This window comes from Lagopus leucura, unplaced genomic scaffold (assembly GCF_019238085.1).
Source record: "Lagopus leucura isolate 7727_CA_CO unplaced genomic scaffold, USGS_WTPT01 Super-Scaffold_100012, whole genome shotgun sequence".
Taxonomy (NCBI): domain Eukaryota; kingdom Metazoa; phylum Chordata; class Aves; order Galliformes; family Phasianidae; genus Lagopus; species Lagopus leucura.
This window is the reverse complement of record NW_024962267.1, coordinates 9,290,969-9,310,873: the sequence shown is the minus strand read 5'-3', so window position 1 is coordinate 9,310,873 and position 19,905 is coordinate 9,290,969. Positions and strand designations below refer to the sequence as shown.

Here is a 19,905-nt window from a genome sequence, read left to right as displayed (position 1 = left end):
GAAAAAAAAAAAAACCACAAAAAAACTATATAATAAAAGATAACAACCACAAGAGGGAAATTTACTGCTGAAGAGCAGCAGAGCAGGCAGAAGGCAGAGGGCAAATGTTCCCTTTGCTCTCTTCGCAGGAAGAGATGCAAGTGAGGAGCTCCTGATGCCAGCAGCCTGGACACCAGGTGGGCACTCGCAGTGCTCCTGCTGCCACGAGCCCCCAGGTCCCAACAGGCCCCACTGAGGGCCTTAGTTCCCCTGAGAAGTGGCCCCTCTGTGCCACCCGGCTCAGCCCACACTGCCCTGCCAGCTCAGCCATGCAGTGTTTACAAGCCGCCCTCACCCTCCCAGGCTGTGGTTCAGCTCCATTGACACTAAAGGCAACAGACTCCTCTCCCGGCGCGTGATGAATCAATTACTTCCTCTGACACTCTATTACTACAGCCCTTACATCTCCAGATTGCAGATGAAAAGACAGGCTGAGAAGGGGGACAGGGAAGAGGAGAGGTCTCCTGAGGTCTCCATCAATTGAGTTGTTGGACATCTGAAGAAATCCCCATCTGCCATATTTAAAGACACAGAGAAATGTTTTGCTCCTGATCGGCAGAAAATCAGAGGATTTTCACAGAAGAAAACCTAAGAAATCAAACGGGTTAAAAAACTTCAACAAGGTACAGTCAGTAGAGATCAATGATAAATCAGTCCCCTCAGCTGATGGAGAGCTCAGGCCTTGGTCCTGCTCACCATTATCAGCCCAACATCAATGTTACCAAAGGCACAGCACGTGAGAGCCAGGCATTACACCTTCCCTTTCCACTGCAAAACAACAATGTAAATAAAATCTCACACTGACACTTGCAGAAGGGGAAGGAAGCTGAGCACATGCCTCACACTCGTGCCAGCAGCAGGGGATGGGAGGGGGGGCCCTGCTTGCAGGACATCCGTCAGCAACTCCTGCTCTGTGGGCCCCCAGGGGGTTCCTGACATGCTGACCGCCTGCGTGCAAGCACAGTGCATGCACACGGCCTCGGTACGGCCGTCTGTTCCTCTAAGGGAGTGATATTTGGGAAGCCACCAGGCACACGTGCAGGGCAGCCACCCACCACTTTCTGTGCTGCTTGTATCAGGGCTAAGGAAGTCTTTGGCAAAGGATTTTTGCTGCAAGACTCATCCCACTGCCTCAGCCTCTGCTTCTAGCAATTTATTAGACTGAGATATCTCTATGTCTGACCCGATGCTGCATTAAAACTACCATCCTACTGGACTGGGATTACTCAGCAATGCTGTACGTATGTCCAATGAATCCCTTAGGATTGAGGAAAAAAACCAACCCACATTACTCTCTCTTTCTGACGCTCTACCCATCTACTTGCTCAGTCAGCATAAGAAGAGCTTACAGTGGTGTGCATGAACTGATATATCAAAGACAGCTGCTTAAAACATCCTGGCTGTGATTAGTGGACCATGACTGCTATTAACTTATAAGGAATTCCAGGATCACCAGACTGTGGTTTGCAACATGTTATTACATTGCCATTCAACAGTGATGCGCAGCCGCTTGATTTAAAGAAAACGGAGAACTTGCCTCATGCTGAAAACTAACCTCTCCCTGTTCTTTCAAATAAGCTCTGTGCTGAGCTCTGGCCAAAAGCAACCAGAAATTTCTTCCGTTTTCAGTCTGTTCTTTGCAGTCTGTTCTTTTTATTTTGCATTCATATTTAATTGCGGAATTCACACTTGGCCAGAAAAGGCTGGGAAGGAACCAATCTTCATATGCAGCGCTCTGACCTGCTCTGTGCAATGCTGCAACAAAGCAGCCTTTGGTGGGGAACGTGTAATGCACTGTTACTAGCCAGACTGGTCAGTGACCCTGCAGATGCCCAAGCGTTCATCACTTTTTTATAGGGTGAGGAATTTAAAGTGTGAAAGCAGGAGTGGTAAAACCAACAGCAGGCAAGGAGAAGTGCCTCAGTCTTACACTGCCCAGCCCTGGTACTGTTGGTGAGCCCAACACTTCTTCCATCACAGCCTGACAATAGGCATGGTACCCACTGGAGAGGCTCTGTGTAGCTAAAGAAAACAGTTGCTCATTAAAAGCGTAATTCAGCTCCTGTGGAAATCAAGGTAAAACCTCCTGCTGCCTTTACAGGCTTTGCACCTGCTCCTTAACAAAAAAAGGATGCTTTCCAAAATATCATTCTGGCTGACCCCTCTTTTACATTCACTAAACCTTCTAATTCCTGCACCCAGATAGCAGACCCGTGATGCAGAAGAGCACTTTCTAACCCCACTGAGTGATGCCAAAAGAGTGACCGAAGCCCAGACCCCACTCCCAAAGCCATCTGGGCACTTGAGGCCATATCTGCAAACACAGAGGATGACGCAAAGAAAGGCCGGGCACTGGGCAAACTCCACACAGCCAGCAGCTGGATTCTGAGGCATCACCACAGCCAGTCCCACGCTCAACCCCTTCCTGGAGCCCCTGGGTCCTGCTCTCCCCTCATTCCCCAGACGCTGAGGAGAAGCGGGTGATCCGCAGGTTCTTCTGGAGCAGGAAGGAGGTGAGAGGTGTCTCATGCTATTGTTCCTGTGTCACAAGAACAGCCTTTGCTGTGTCATCATGCCAACAGGATACACGATGCAGGACAAAACCCAGCACTCCTAAGCGCCGGATGCTGGTGAGACGTTGGAGCCCTGCAGTGTGCCTGCAGCCCCCCACCCACCTGAGGGCCTGGGCCCCCTGAGGGGCTCAGTCAGGGATGGCCACAGAGAGAGCTGAGCCTTCCCAGCCCTGCAGATGGGCAGCAAAGAGATGAGTCACCTGGAGGTGGCCAAACAGCACCACTGCTAGCCCACTCACTGCTGGCCACGTGTGCAAAACGGCTGCGACTGACAGGAATTATGAACCATACGGCGGATACCGGACAGAGCTAAAAAGCAGCAGAAGCTCATTTGAAGACAAACTGAGCCACAGGGCTGCGTTACCCAGACAGAATTATTTCCTGTACGTTAGAAATGTTGCTTCTGGCTACCCGTGCCACAAATGTATGAGCAAGCACATGCCTTCCTTAACATCTCATCGCTGACTTCCTCTCTGCAGAGCCTCGGCCCGCCTGCTTCAGCATTGCAGGAGAGGCACTCACTTCCCACTGCACCCCAGTGAAGACCCCCCCTTCAAACAGGCGCAGTGTGCCAAATTTCTCTTTTCTAAGCATCCACCCAATCTGGAGATGAACTGCATTGTTTCTAAAGTGTTTACTAATGAGCTTATTATGCAAACTTTTCAAAAGCATTCCCTAATTAGTTGTCCATAATTGCTGCCTTGTCTGCTCTTAACCCTGGCTGATGGAAGAAGGGCATCTTGCAATATCATGCTCCTGTTTGAAGGAAATGATCAGGAGAGGCAGGCCAGCAGGGCAGGGCCTGGCGGCATTCCTGGGGTGCCAGGGGTTGGCTGCTGCTTCCCCACTGCGTGTGGGGCCGGGGCCAAGTGCCTGGCTGCTCTCTAAGAAGGACATGGAGCCGTGCTGCATCCACGCGTCCCATTCCTGGAAGCACAGGAGATGGCATGCTGCCACAGGGCCACTGCTGACTGGCTGTGCCCACCATGTCCCACTGCAACGTGCCTTGGGAGCATTGGTGCATTGCTGCCAGCTCCAAGACATGGCCACTGGCATGTGACATCTTCCCATGCCAGCCCCAGCCCCTGTGCCCTGCCTCTCCAGCTGCATCTGCCTGGTCATGCTGAACATGGCCTTTTTCACTTGACATCACCATATCAGGCTGCAATGACAACTACACAGATTTCCTCCTTACTGTGGTCGCAGTTCCTTTTTCTGGAAACCCTCAAGGCCTGACATGGTGAGCCAGCACAAAGAAGAAGAGCTTGACTCTACAGCTCTGGGCTGCCTGCCATTTGCCACCTCTTGCTTGTTTTTGGAGCCCACCTCCAGAGCCCTCTGCCAGCATTTGGTGAGCGCCACCAGAGGGGGCTGCGAGCTGCACCAGCAGCCCCAAAACCTGCCCAGGCAGAGAACCGCAGCCCCAGCAGCATCCTTCCACCCTTCCCTTGGGTGCCTGGCAGAAGGGTTCCAAAATCCCACCGATGTGGCTTGCCTGTGGCTCAGGCTTTTCAATACAAAGCGCTCCTCTGGTGCAGATGCTATGACTCAGCCCAAAGGTCTTCTGCTGGCATCTGGAGCCCATGCCTGCCCGCTGTGATGCACAGCATGTGTCTGTGCCACGTGCACACAGCCATGTCCCAGTACCCAGTGTGTCACTGCCCAACCTGCCTTGTAGTCGGGATGGCAGAACCCATAGCCAGGCTTGGGAGCTATCAGAGGCCAAGAGACATCTCTAGCAATGGGAGGGACACAGATGGAAAAGGTAGTTATAGAGGCGATGATTCATTCAGAGCTGAGTTTCTGACTTGGATTTTCCAAGTAAGCAGCACAGACAGAGAAATGGCAACTGGGCAGGAGGGTTGCATGTCTGGGCGAGCTGGGGTGGTTTCTACTGCACACTGGGAAACTCTGTTTGGGTCAATCCCGGGATTAAAAATAAACCACAGAATCACAGAATGGAAGGGACCTCAAGGATCAAGAATCTCCAACCCCCCTGCCACATGCAGAGCTATGGTAGACACAAGGCTGCCCAGGTATTACCATGCCATGTGGCAGAGCTGAACCCCCTTTGCAGAAGCAGCACACTTTTCCCCTGGCTGCCACCTCCCCATTTAGGGAGCACACACCCACTGCCCCACCTGAGCTGTGCTCACAGTGCACAGGAAGAAACGGCAAGGGGATAGGGCTGTTACTATTTCTGGATGCTAGGCAGTCCTCTCACCACAGTGCTCAGCTTCCTTTTTGTCCCTGCTGCCACACTGTGTCCCCATGGATGCAGGACAGGGGGAGCATGGCCCAGGGCCTGCCCCCCCAGCACATCCACCCTCCTGCAACAGGAGCCCTACTGTGACTGATACCAGGAGCTGCAAGTGCAGGAGGTGGCCAGTCTTCTTTATCTAAAGCGTTTCCCAAAGTAAGGCACTTCCTCAGAGCACAGATGAAACACAGAGATAGAGAGTATCTTCTGGGCCTTCAATTATATCAATTACTCCTTTGATGACAGCTGGGGGATGCAGTTACTTCTTAATGCAGCTGGACACAGCCAAAAAATAAAAGCCCAGATGTGTTTCTGGAGAAACAATAGCAATGTAATGAGCGCCAACCGAGCTGCCTGTCACTGCCACCTCCGGGCACCCAGCCCTAGCCTGGGCTCCTTCTCTCTGAGCAGCACCATCCACCAGACCCTGCTGCACACAGGCCGCTCTCACTCCGATGTCTGGCAACCACAGGTCTGCAACCCCTTCCGGCCAGCTGCCTGGCCAGAGGAAGTCACTGACCTTGCCGTGTAGGTCCCAAGGGTGCAGAGCATGGCAGGAAGCGCCTCCTGCCCCAAAGGGAAGCCTACATCTGATTCAAGGATGAAGATTTTTGCAGATAGTTTCATACGCCTTAAAACAGGCTTTTGGAATGTAAATGTTATGCTTCACAAGGAAGAAACTTTAGCCTAATAAGGTAAAAGAAATGTCGAAGGATGAAGCAACAAAGGAAGCGCTTGTGGTGTTTTGTTTACTCCTGGCAGCTGGAGCACGAAGCACAGCCTGGCCCTGCTCCCGCTCCATGAGCTGCCAGGTAGCAACACCAGGCCAGGGGGACTGTGTCTGCTGAGAGACTGAGTGCCAGTCAGTCCATCGGCTGCCATCCTTCAGAGAAAGTGCTTTTATTAAATGACCAGATGTCAGAAGAAAGGCCCTGAGATGCTGTTTCTTTGATGCTGAACTCCTGGTCCCATTAAGATTCCCACCTGCAGCTGCAATGAGACCTTTGCGTCCTTGTAACACACCCTCTGACACTCAGATGAGATTTATTATGCGATGGTCATCTGCTAATGCTACTTAATGTCCAGGCAATTACACAGTGTTAAGATTTCTCTCTTTCTGATAGGACACTTAAAAACAAAAAGTCTCCCTCCTACCTGTTCTTTTTAGGTAGTGTTTTTCTTGCATTATTTTCACAGATTTAGTCACAGTCCCTACCAGGCACTGTCCATCCTTTGCAATGCCTGCTGTGGGGGACAGGCAACTGAACTGCTGGCTTCTGGCTTACACCTGGGGGTCAGCAAAGGCCCAGGTGCACTGTGGATGAACCTTGTCTCACACTTGTACACACGTGGCAGCTGAGGGAACAGAGGTGCAAGCAAACCACACTTCCAACAGAGATATGAATTCCTGGTTCCTAGAGAGCAATACTGTTGCAGGAGCAAAACTGAATCAAAGACCTTGAGAAAACTTCCACCATTCATGTCCTATGGAGAATGCTGGAAACAAAAACCCTCCAACACGAACCTTCCTGCAAAGCTCCTCCATGTACACACGGCAAAGGGAAAGCATAGTACCACAGCACTCACTCAGACATTTACTAAAACAAAGCAGAAAGCTGCAGTGGAGCAATTACTTCAGTGGTTGGGGTCACCCTTCCAGCACACAGCACCTGAGCTCAGGACCAGACCCTGCTCTCTCACAGGCACCAAAATGCAGCAGAAGTTGTCCAAAGTACTCAGAGCTGTAAGCAACAACTGCACAATTGCAGAGGAAAACCAGGTGCCCTTGAAGATTTCTGGCACTCTGACTGACCCAGATTTGCTAGCCTGAGACCTTGGAGAGACACAGTCACTCCTGCCCAGCTCAGCCCCTGCCCCGTGCACATTGCCCTGCCAATACATATTGCATGCTCTGCAGTCTGAGAACATAGGCCTATGAAGCTTTTATTACTCTGAATTTGGGGCAACTGCATGAGCTGTGAGAAGGCTATACAGTTAAGCCTGTCCAAGCAATAGTAAAACCTGATAGCAACCATCATTCTCACGAGCACTGCCAAGGCCTTGCTGTATTCATTTATGCCCATGTTAAGCCTTTCTCCACTGTCTCCCTTCTCTAAATGCAGGCCTGATCCTGCAAAGTGCTAAACTCCTTACACACAGAGTGACTTCACGGAGAGTTGATGGTGCTCAGAACGTTATTAGCCTAGGCTTTATCTTTAGGGGGTGATGAGATCCCCAGTGACATCAATCAGCACACCTTGGTTACAGTTAGAGGACCTATGCTGATTTACAGTAGCTGAGGATCCAGATCTGCGCATTATATCTTTCAGTACATCATGAAACCCATGCTGAATTCTTTATTCTCCACAGGACCAATCCTACAGCCCCATAAATGCTTCCCCAGACCCTTTTTGCAACCAGAGTCCTGCTCTCCATATATAACTTCCTTTTAATCAACAGGAGCAGCATGCCTAGCAAAACTGCTGCATCAGTTTTGCCTGCTTTAGGAGACTGAGCTCCTTCACAGCTCAGACATCCCTGCAGCTGGCCACAGATTCCAGTTGAAATGCACAGGTTTATAAGTCTGCCGAGACCATGTTATTAACTCAGCCTTTTATGGTGCCCTTTGATGCTGTTAATTATTCTTTACTAGCTGCTAATTGTTTTTCCTGGACGTATAGTTTCTGAGCCCCCTCTTAGGGGAAAAAGAAAAGCAAACAAAACCAATATCCCTGATTACTAAACCCAGTAGAACAAACACTGTGGAGAATCAGATTCAGCTAAGCCCAAGCCCAGGTCACCAGCCCTTGGGTTCTCCTTGCCATGCCTCTGCCTAGTTACCCAACAGGAAATTGCACTGTTCCCTCAGCATGGCTTAAAGGTGAAGCCACTGCAACACAGAAAAAAAACCCAGGCTGCCTTCTAACTGAAGTCAGACTCAGGCTGAAAGCTCTTGCTTTCAGATGATTTCAGCCTAGAATATTTCAGCCTAGAACAGTGTATGCTCATCCTCTGAGTCTAAAGAAGCATCTTAAACCCACCCATCGACAGAGGCACACCTGCCCTGAAAGGCCATGACACACAGTACAGCACCATGGAGGCTCAGGCTGATGCTTGCTTACATGCACAAAGGAGCACCACGTCCATACCGCTACATGAAAGCAAGATAACAGCGTACTAGTGAAGAAGAGGAAGGTTCTTACTTGCAATCATGCTTCTCGATTTCAAAGTGAGGGTTGAAGTTGAGGATAATCTTCTGGTTGGGCTCAGGAGCATAGATGACCCACTCGCAGTTCTGGTGGGAGGGGTAGTCATTGGGGTAGCCTGGGGAGGTGATGTACCCGGCATCCTTGGAGTTGAGGCGGCCCCCACACGGCTGAGCTGCAGAGACAAGGAAGGGAACGAGGCATTAAAAACAGGTTTGGGACACTGGCTACAGACAGCAGGTCCCTGTGGGCCATGGGTGGTGGTGGTCTGATAAAGGCCACTCTCCAGCCTTCTGATGCCAGGTTGGCGCCTTACTATTTCAGTATCAACCTCTGGGCTTGAAGACATTATTCTACACAAGAAACCTACTCCCTTCTCCTTCCACTTCCTGCCACACTTACATGCCACATTTCACACAGACCAGAAAACAGAAACAAATGCCCTTGCCTAGGCAATTACAGAGCTATAAAGTAAGAGACAGATTGGTATCACATTATCTGGAGCTGCCTCATTTCATATCTTCCTTCGCAACCTGCTCCATGGCAGCCTCCCACAGGCATCTCGAGAGGCACCAAAGTTTGGACACAGTTGACCCTCAGTGCAGCTGCAGAGTGCTTTGCTGCTTCCAGGGAAGGGCACTGAGGCAAAGCAGAGCTGAGCAGCAGGTCCATGGCTGGTAGCAGAGGTGAGGACGGTGTCCTGCCCTCCTGGCTCCAGCAAGGAACTGTTTGACAGCCCTTCCCCACTTGCCTCCCTCTCGCCCACAGCAGCCATGACCCCATCTCAGCAGACAGGCCACCTCTTCCTTCCCAAATCTTTTGGTCAACCCAAGCTGTTGGAATTGCAGACTGATAATCAGCAGTGGTTTTGTGGGGCTAGCCCACAAATAGCTGGCAACAATTACAGGGCAAGCAGAGGGAGAATTCCCAGCTTTGGGTTAGAACAGGCCCTGGAGGGTGATTTCATCTTCAAAAAAACATTTAATCTCATGAACGCTGCAAATCAAATTTATTATTGCATTACTTGCTGGGAGGAAAATCTGCATCACAGGGTCAATTGATAACACACTACAAATCTCAACAAAGTCCCTTTCTCCATGGGGCCCCATTGCGTGCCTCCCCACTGCCACCCCCCTGTCCAAGCATCATGGCCCCACAGATGTCTCCAGATGATGGCAATGCCTGCTCCTGCTCAGCAAAATGGGTGAAATCCAGCCAAACCCTGCGGCCCCTCCACAGAGCAGCCAGCCAGGGAAGCAGCGGGGCCGGCACTGCCCTGCTGACCCCAGTCTTGTGCTGACAGGCTCTACCCTCCCATCCCATGAGCAATGGGGTGAAACATGGGACACAAACCTTCACGTACACCCATCCACACTGGGGCCTCTGCAGTGGGGGGAAAGCCAGACAGAGGGACCATAAAGGAAGGGGTGAAGGGGAAGGGCTGTCCTCCTTCCAACGGGCTGTCCCATAGTCTTTCCATCCCAGCAGGGTGTGGGTGGGCTTTCCTGCAGCCCGGGCAAGGACATCTGGCAACATAAGGAGAAAAAGCAAGGCGATGCCTCCTGGAGAAATAGCCCTGCTGCCTACACGCACCCTGCAGAAGGGGCGAATGCTGTGCAGAAGCAGCAGGAAGGTCCTCCTGGGCTCTGGCTGCCCCACAGGAACCAGGCTTCCTTCACTATGAGAAAGCTCTGCCTCCATTTCCTCTATGTTTTTTGTGCCCTCTAACACATTCATTCTTTAAAATAACTTTCTTCTCACACACCCAGAGGCATCTCTGCAGCCCTGTCGTTTTCTTAAAATAATCCTGTAAGAATCCTGAAAAATATGAAGGGAAAAAATTGCAAAGCTGCCACGGAGGAGCTGAGAATACCAAAAAACATCTGGTTTTGTTCCACAGGAGCGCCTGCTCAACACACAAACATTTACAAACCAACGGTTTTGCACAAACCCCTTCTCTTAGCAAAGCATATTTGCCCACACACGTGTCTGTGTGGGTTTGGGGGGAGGGGGGATTGGAGAGAGACTCACGTGGAAGGAAGAAAATCAAGGACTTGTTGACATCAACGTACAAATAGACGTGTAATTCACACTTCACTCATGTACGCACTTTCACACCTTTTCCTAAAAATTCACACCTCGTTTGCACACATGTCCACCCCCTCCAGCAAAGAGAAATATTCAAGCTGCAGATTATTTTTCTTGGAAAGGGCAAAGTCTCGAAGCCATGAAAATACAGTCAATCCTTCCACACCTCGTCATCCCCTCCCTGTCTCCCCTGCTTTCACACACATGCTACCCGCTAGGCTGATACCACCAACATCACCCACCGCTCTGAAGCTGTGAGCCCCTTCCTCGTGCCGGGTACTACAAGCACACATCGCGATCCAGCCAGTCGGGGGGAACTGCAATGTGAACAAGGGACCAGGCGCCGGCTCTTTCCTGACAGTTACACTCAGTAGCAGACACCCTGATGCTAAAATCTCTCCCCTTGCCCTGTGAGGCCACCACAGCTCAGCAGGATCACGCTAAGGAAGTCCTCAGGCTTGATCCTGATTTCAGGTCAGCTCATTGCTCAGGTGCCAAGGTGAGAGGGAGCAGAGCCAGAACCCTCCTTCTGTGGCCCCGACAGCAAAATGGGATGAGTAGGTGAGATAACTGAGCAGATAGGAAGACCTATCTTGTCTAACACACATTTAGATACTACCAGGAAAACATCACCATCTTTCTGCAGCCTTCCACCCGCAGGAAAGCTTCTCAGCCTTTTAGAGGAGCAGATTTCACCCCGCATTCGCCCCCCCAGAGAAGCTCCCTGTTAACAAGGAGAGCTACATCTCACCCACATGCAGCACTGCCTAGGAGGTGGGCAATTGCATAGCAGGGAAACAGGCTTCTTAGAGTCACCTGAAGAGGTAAAATGACTAATATCTCTGTAATTGTTCTGTTGGGCTTTTCTTTCTATTGATTCACTGGTATCTAGCAGACAAACACCTGCAACAAAAAAATCCATCACTGCGCCCACTGATAGACAAAGGGTTTGTCTCAGCAGACGTGCCAAGCACCGACTTCCTATATAAAACCAGGTCTGTTGTGCACTCAGCAGAGGTCCAAGCTTCTGCATAAATCTGTCCTTTAAAACTGATGCATCAAGTCAGTGCAAAAATTAAAAAAAAAAAAAAAAAAAGAAAAAAAGTGAGTAGCATGGCTACTGCCCAGGCTGTATGCTCTGGAAGCAAGACGTGCTCCAACACTAATGGGCTCTGGCAGCTTTCACCAGCCCTAAATTCACTTAATAAAATTAAAATTGAATTCTGAAGCATCAGCCGAGGCTGCCAGGTGCGTGGGACATCCCGCTGCTCAGCAAGCAGAACGTGGGCCCTGAAAGCCAACTGCTGGGGCCATGCCAAGCCGCGTGGCAGAGGGCTGGGAGGCTGCGCCCATGGCCAGGCTGCAGGCTCCACAGCGGATGCCGCAGGGTTCAGCGCTTCCTGGTTGTGTGAGAGTGGGCTGGGGTTGGGATGGGAAACCCCCAAAGGCTTCCTTCCTTGCAGCCCACCAGGTACCTTGGGCTATCCCTGCAACTAGGGGCTAACCCAACAAGAACAGCACAGCTCCAACAGGGGACTTACACCAGAGGACAATGAGCAAGCCAAAAGGGTGGAAAGGGAACATCAGGGATGCTCACAGGGAAGACTCCCACAGAGGTTGCAGTCGGCACTCAGGGGACCCATAGATAGCAGCAAGGCCCCTGGAGCTTCCACCCACATGTGGGGCTTCCCAGCTCCGCAGCTCATCAGCATGCTCTGAAACTTTTGGACAGGAGCACAGTGTTCTCCTACTTGAATTTCCTGCCGACTAAACCCCTCTGGATTTTCCTCACCCCAGGAGAGCTGGGCTCACTGTTATTGTTGGACCTGCAACACAGAAACTGAAGCCAATTCTGTCTGTAACAAAAATAATCATCACCACAGAGGCCCATTTCACAACAAACACATACTACAGCCTCTCAGAGCTCACAGCGTCCAGCAGGGAACCATCACACATTTTGATCCGCTGGGTTCAGTTTACTTTGGGGATATAATTCAAGGCTGTGTGCACCATGCAAGGCACTCCTGCTGCCTCAGAAGCAGGCAGCAGCACTGATGCCTGCTGCTGGATGAAGGCAGCAAGGGGGGAGATCCCAGCAGCCCCATGTCGCCACGGCTTGCTGTCTGCTGCCTCCTGACTGCTTCCCCTGCCTTGCACAAGGCCCTGAACCTCAACTCAACGCTTTCATCCCACCACCAGAAGATTTCTACATCATGGGACGTGGCACTTGGGCAGGGCAGGTTTGCCCAGCGACACCACAGCAAAATGTGGGTCCTGGCATAGAGGATCTGAGTGCTCTCAAAGCTGGAGTTGGCACAAGCTACAGCAAAACCTGCTGGAGTCAAACAGCTCTTTAGGAAGCTAAGCTTTCTAAGGTCCACATGCATCCAAGTGCTTTGCCAAACCTCAGCATGGATGGGAGAAACAGATCCCATCTGGTGGGATTCATTACTTCTCACGTCCATCCTGCTTCATTTACCAGTGCTTCAGCCCTAGGAGATGCTGCAGGCTGGTGTGGGCCCTACCCTAAACCCTCAGGCATAGCTTTTGAAGGGTGGGAGCACAAATCGAGCTTCGGATTTAAATGTGCAGCTTAGCCATTGGCCAGGGAGAGACACGCAGAACAGAGGAAGCTAATAAGATTAGATTTTTTATCCCCAGTAGCATAGATCATATTAGCAAGAGCATGTTTGCTTTGGATTGTGAGATAAAGCTTCAAAGGCTTCCTGAACGAGTTAATGGACAAACACACCCAGACAACACAAAGCTCTGACACGCACAGCTCATCCCAGCGTGACACCCACGTCCACCTCTGGGGATTCCACACAGACAGGGAAAGTTCCCCCAGCACCTCAGCCAGGCCTTCACCACTCAGACTAAATTTCCCTTAGAAGCACGCTCACAGCAAAGCAGAACGTAAAGACTGCTTTTGAGATGTGAACTCGGGTTTTGTTTGATTCAAAGCATCTCAAGCTTGTCATGAGACAGGCCCATAAAAACACTGTCTGGGCTCAGGCAAGAAAGGAGCGCGCCAATCCATCAGCTCAGGAATGCGGCCGTTTGACCACTTCCTAAGGCAACCAGGGAAGGATGCAATATATTCACTTTATAGTGCTGGACAGCAATGAGAGGAGAACTCCGGAAAGCTCAGCAAATGGAACATTTTAGCTGTGAGCCTTCACAGAAAGAAATAATTTAAAATTATTTTTAAATAAGATAGGAGCGTTGGAGGGAGGAAGAGAACAAGACATACCTGCACTTCCTGTCCATGGTAATCCACTGAGGAACTGACTGCAAACAGAGAACTACTCGAGCTTCATTGTGGAAAACTAGAGGGCCAAATCCTGAATGCAAGTCCAGTAATGTGCTTTAAAATCACTGGAATTCTGGTGATTTCCACCCCTGAGGCTCTGGGTAGCTGCTTTCCAGCAGTGGGCACTGGTTGCACAACCTGAGCCTGTGGAATCTCGACCTTCAAATGTTGTAGTTGGGAGGTCTGTTTGTTTGTTTTCTTTGCCCACACATTTGTACCTTGGATGAGGTTTCATATGCTGTTTTTACAAGGTGCCACCTCCGTTAACTTTGTTATTTGTCATCTTATATCACAAGCTAATGCAATTCCAATAGGGCAACCGGCTTAATAGCGTTAGTCTTTATATAGATGTGTGCACACAATTCTCCTGGCTCGCCTGTGAATGTAATTGGTGGGTCTGAAATTACAACTTCTGGCTACTGCAGCAATCATTCCAGAGGTGCGTGAGTGTGTGCATGCACACAGAAGGGGATAATTGCAGATTGAACTTTCAGGAGCCATGCCTATCTCTCTTGTCTCTGTGTCAGGCTCCCAAGGGTTTGAAAACACATGGAAGCACACTGCCACCTCCCAGGAGCAGGTGGCAGCTTCAGGAGAGCTTCCTGCTGCAGCTCGGGCAGGTGCTGGGGAAGCTTCACTGGTATGCAGGGAGAGAAATGGAGCTCAGGGAGGTGCGGGGCAGAGGCAGAAATAGGGCAGAGCACTCCTGTGCTGCAGTCTGCCACCTCCCCTGTAGGCTGCACCAGGAAAAAACAGGAGGAGGAAACAACCTGCTGAGCCATCCCTGTGAATCAAAAACAGGCTGCTTTGAGGGCCACAGAAGAAAAGTGAGAGACATTTCTAACTCCACACATTAAAGAAATTCACCTAGGGTTCCTCTCTAAAGAGCTTCAAGCTTGATGAGAGGTGTTCAGTGCCACTGAAATACTAATTAGTATTGTTATTATGACAATTCCAAGAAGAAACCAAAAGCACATCTCATCTCGCACAGCCCCCTGTGATCTTCCAGATCCCTCACACCTTCGGAGCCCATCTGTCAGGATCTGCTCTTTATAAAACCTCAAATCCCAACTTCCCCCACCAGTTTACTTCTGCCTCTCCCTAAGGCAGCTGGCAGAGCCTCTCTGAATCCTCCATACCCCTAAGCCCAAACACCCCACCTCATGGTGCACAGCAAAACCCAGCGTGTCAGCAGCGGGCGCACAGCCCTAGGCCTGGGATGGGATGTGACAGGGAGGGAAACAGCTCCCTCAGAGCCAGCTGGGAGAGGCCCTGCTGCAGCTCCCCCCATGCACGTGCTGCTGAGCAGCAGCTTCAGCCTTTACGACAACTTGCTCAAATCCAGCCACTGCTGAGCCTTGCTGCTAGCACCAACATTATTACACATTCTGGCGAGCATCTTAAGCACATTGTTTCCTGCTGAGCACATATTCAGTGGACAGGCAGAGAGGAAAGTGAAGCGAGTCTAGGGTGTGTATGAGGGAAAAAGTTGCGGAGAGAGCCTGAGCATGCAAGGGAGAGCACGAGGGAAGGATGGGATGCAGGAGTGTGTGGGGCAGGCAGTAAGGCTTTGGAAACTGAAGAGAAAAGGATCAGACCTGGGTGCTAGCAAAGAGAGGAGAAGCCAGGGAGATGGTACGGGCGTGCATTTGCATCTACATGTACAAGTAAGTCAGCAGCTTTCTTCCTCCTTCCCCAACCCGAAAGGCATCCCCTAAGAACTGCATCTTTCAGAAAACATGCGGCAGGAAAAGACAGTGTCCCTTGGCTTCACCATCTTTCAGGGTGGCAGATGCAGAAGGGCAGGCATTTGAGCCCCACGCTGGGGTGACTCACGAGGACAGCTGGGAGAGATGTTTTGCCCTTGTTTCACATACATGGTGAGGAATCGGGGAAAGTTTCAAAGACCCAGAGCTCAGCACTCCACCTCTGGGGCCCAATTTTCTTCATGTATGAAGGCAGGGTGAGAAGCATTCAGACAAAGTCTCTGCAGCCATCCATTGCTGTTAGCAATACCTCTGGCTATTCTACTTGCCAACTCCTGCTTTCCTGCTCAGCTTGTAGCCCTATTCCCAGCTGTATGGGAAGAAGCTGTGCTGTGGATGGGGCTCTTGCTACTGTGCTACCCTAGCTTCCCTGCCATGCCATCTAAGGGCACGGCTGGCACATGGAAAGCCTTGCAGATCCAAGCTGTGATTTTTGAGTGCTTGGCACTGTGCCTGCCGACATCGTCCCGACAAACCTCCCCTCTCTGTGCTCGCGCCTCCTCGCTGTGCAGGCATGGGGCCTGGCTTTGGATCCAGCCTTCCGAGACTGCAATTTGGCTCAGGCAGAGAGAAGCTGACCCTTTGATTCCAAGTATGATTAAAACCATGCTACTGTAGCGCGACGCCGTGTGCAACACTGCTAGCAACAGCCCTGATTTATGTTGTTGCTAGTATTGCGGTTTCCACCAGGGTGTAGACAGGGATTTCGAAAATAGCCCAGCTACCTCTTTGTCTGTGTGTGCATTATAATTAGAGACAAGCCAAAAGGCTGTTCCAGAGCTAGGGTAGAGCCAGAGACATTCACACCCGCTCCTGCCCCCACCTCCACGCCGACGTGGTCAGCCCAGCAGCTTCCCGTGCTTCCCGGATCAGACAACTGTATTCCTGAGCCCCCGTGGGGACAGTGCTGGTGACTTCACCGCACAATGGAAAGCAACTTTAGCAGCTTCCAGCTTGCTGTAAGGCTGCTGCAGTCTGCCCCGCTGCCATGGCTAACTGCCGACTTCTTCAATTTCGATTTCAGATAGGACCATGGGTCTCAAATACAGACAATTTATTTTCCTAGCGCAGCTGGTCTGTCAGAGGTCATATAATTTGGCAGCAATCCCAGTGCTTAAAAATTAATTTTTCCCTATTAATACAAGCAGGGGTCCCACAGGATAGGCTCCCAGCCTTATCTGAACCTGACAGCATCCTAAACCCATGAAGGATGCTCTCTCCTCTCAGGCTATCTGTGCCACAAGGCCACCACATCCCGGAGCCCAGTGACACTGGCACTTTCTGTTGGACACCAACTGCCCACAGCAGCATTCCGCTGGGATGGACAGTGCTGCCTAGCACCCAGCACAGCCTGACGTGCTTTAATTGGGGCCACGGAGGTACCAAGTGCAGGGTAAGTGTTGGGGGGTGAGAGCAGGGAGATGGGGAGCGTTCCCACAGAGCACTGGGACCCACATGCCCATCTGCAGCTCCAGGCACCGTGCACGGAGATGTGCAGAGACAGGGAAGTTAGGGAGACAAAACCCAGTATCCTCACCCGGGGCAGAGCCCCCACCAAGCTCCTATCAGTCGCTCACCGTGAAGCTCCTGACAACTGTCTGCCTCCTGGGCTAAAAAAGCTTTTGTTCCCCGTAAGAGCCGAGCAAACGGCACAGCGGGCACACGGCGTTACACCAAGCACCGCGTGGGTGTGTGTGCTGCTCATACGTGCGCGGCACTGCGCCTGCCTGGCAGCTATTTGTTGTGCTCCCCTCCCTACCTCACCGCATCTCTCAAGTCATTATGAAAAATACTGGCTTTTAAGCAAACTATTTGGAAGGCTTCGAGAGCGAGATTTGCTCAGAGCAGCATAAATATTGTCTGAACGGCTCAGCACTTGGGTCACTCAAACCTGTTACTTTCCTACTTGATTGCATTTTACAGGAAGATGAAAAACACAGCATCCAGCATTCCGATTTATCTGCAGGGTCTCCCACCCGCTCCCCTCCACGGTTATCTCCGGGTTTGCTTGGCTACATACAAATTGGCAGCTGCACTGTTTATCTCTTACTGTAGAAATATTGCACCAGGGTTTTTGCCATGTGGATTATCATATTATTGTCTATTAAAATCATCTCCCCCCTCTATTAACCTCCCTTAGGGAACCTTAAGAGGGACTTTTGTAATGGAGACAGGCTTTCAGATACACCAGACTGAAACATAAATCCATCTGTCTCAGGCACGCGTTCTTACCAGGCTGTTCACTGACCGGGGTTGTGCTCTGATGGAGTGAGGACCTCAAATACTGCAAGCATCAGTATCTGGAGGAACCATATGTACTACCTTAAAGATAAGGATGGGAAATGAAATCAAACTGAAGATGGATGGGCCCTATCAGACATACCAGAGAAACCACACTTAGGGAGGAGGCAAACACCTAGCTGAGCACACTCTTGAAGACAGGGGTCAAAGGTTTAGGAGCAATGGAGACTATCAGCCTTCCCCTCTCAACCCCCAGACGACCACGGAAAACACCCCCAAGAGTGACTGCGCATGCTCTAAGGGGAGGGCCTTATGTTCATCAGTTCTAAGAAAACGTTCATGAGTTTGAGAAAATATTTAATACATGCATGAAATTCCAGGGAAAAATATGAGTCTAGGTGAACATAACCAATAAATGTAACCTGCACGTGAGCCAAGGTGCACATATTGGGCGGAGCTATTCCCTACGTGCGCAGCGCTGCAATACACCTGCGTGACACGACTCATTGGCGTGGCAGCTTCATCTGCCGACGTGCCCGTCTCACTCAGCCCGACTGGGGCTCGCGCCTCTCTACCCCATACCTTTGCTCACCGGGCTCGCGACTGAGCCATCTGAGCAGCTGAGGCACCGCGACAGCGTCTCGGCACAGCCGCCGGTGTCAGCCGCAGGGAGACAACTTCCTCGCCGCCTCCAGCACCATGTGATGCTCCACTTAGCCGGGAAAACCCCGCGTTCAAATAAACATTCCTTTCGGCAGCCGAGCAACCTCAGCCCCACGGCCGGCTCGTCAATCCCTTTCCGAAAAGCAGTGCTGATCCCGAGCCCACTGGAGGGCGGGAAGAGGCGGCCGGGCTCCGAGGGGCCGCAAGGAGCTCCCCGGAGCTGGCAGCGCGTACCCAGGCACAAGCCTCAGGTTGCAGCCCGGCACAGCGGCGCTACGGGAGGGAGGGCAGCGGCTCCGACACGGGGACCGCAGGAAGGGCCGCTCCACCCACGGGGGTCCCACGACTCTGTCCTCTCTTTACCCCGTCAAGCGCTTATTCGTTTATTTTCCTATCTGAACAAAAGATGCAATTTTTGTCTCATTCCTTTATAACCGTAAGAAAAGAGGCGATGCCAGTGAGCAACTAAACGCACGCCGTGTGCGCGCCGGGAACATCCGCGCCTCGCAGCTGCTGCAAAATAGGGACTTTATCAGCCCGCAGCGCCTCTCCCACTTCCCCTTCCACGCAGATCGGGGCAGGGGGCACGCAGGGAACGACCCGTGACGGCCGCCCCTCGCTACCCAGCGCTGTCCGAGTCGCGCCGTGGGCAGGGACCGCTTGCCCCGGGGGCTGCCTGGGCACGTCCCGCGGTCCGGCCGGCGATGGGACATCCCCAGCTCGGCTCGGCACTCCGTCCTGCCGGGCAGCGACCGCAACGCTAAACGCAGCCCGAGCCCCGAGAGGGGCCGGGAGGGGCGCGTCCCTCCCCCGCGGCGCCCGCACCAGCGGAGATCCCGCGGCCCTCAGCGGCCGGACCGAACCGAGCGAGAGGGGAGCACGGGGCCCGGCAGAACACTCAGAGAGGCTCCGAGCGCAGCCCCGGACTCGCCCGGCCCTACGGGCAGCCCGCGGCCACGCGTCCCTAAGCCTCTCTCGCTGCCAGCTCTGTGCCCGTGCCCGTGCCCGTGCCCCGCCTGCAGCTCCCATTGCGCACCCAAAGTTTCCCGAGGCTGCAGCCGGTTGCGGTGCCCGCGCTGCGGTTCTCCCTGCTGCCCGTTCTCCTCTCACAGAAAGCAACGCTCAACTTTCCAGCCCGGCTCCATCCCCACGCAGGGCGAAGACAGCCGAGTGGCCGCAGGCGGTGCGCACCGGGCTCGCCCCGCACGCTACCCGCCCGAACCCCGCGAGTCGCACCGCGCCGCCCACGCCCGGGGGCCGCTTACCTGTCTCCGCCGCGCCTCCGGAGCCGGGCAAGCTCAGCCCTAGAAATCCCCACACCAGAAGAAACGTATCCATCTTTCGCGAGGAGCCAATAACCGCAAAACCCCACCGAGAGGCCGCGCGCCGGATTGCTCTCCCTGCCCCGGAGCCCCGCGTGGGCGGACGATGGGCGAGCGGCTCCGGCGCGGCTCAGCGGGGGTCGGGCTCCCCCGGGCCGGGGCCACGGGGCGGGCGGCGCGGACGGAGCGCTCGTCCCCTAGGGCGACCCGCGGGGTCGGCGCCTCGGCATCCCCCGGGGCGCAGCGACGGCGGTGCGGGCTGGGGCGCCGTCTGCACCTCCTCTCGCTCCACGCCGGCGCCTCGCAGCCTTTTCAGGCAGGGCGGCATGTGGCTGTCAGCGCCGCGCGCCAGCACCGCCCTCCGCGGCCCCCCGCCCGCCCGCGCCCCGCCCCTCGGGTGCCGGCGCCCCGCCCGCCCGCGCCCCAAGCCGTAG

At 52.8% G+C, this 19,905-nt stretch overlaps 1 protein-coding gene across 6 annotated transcripts in view; it reads right to left on the bottom strand.

Moving 5' to 3' along the window:
* The window catches only part of NRP2 (neuropilin 2), an 80,431-nt gene extending 60,835 nt beyond the window's left edge, over positions 1-19,596 (bottom strand). For all 6 annotated transcript variants that reach the window (XM_042874221.1, XM_042874223.1, XM_042874222.1 and 3 more), the window contains exons 1-2: positions 19,415-19,596; positions 8,076-8,253 (exon numbers count right to left, since the gene is read on the bottom strand). In XM_042874221.1, coding sequence (XP_042730155.1) covers positions 8,076-8,253; positions 19,415-19,487 — 251 coding nt within the window. In that variant the 5' untranslated portion in view covers positions 19,488-19,596. The remainder of the gene's footprint in view (positions 1-8,075; positions 8,254-19,414) is intronic.
* Positions 19,597-19,905: the final 309 nt, after the last annotated feature.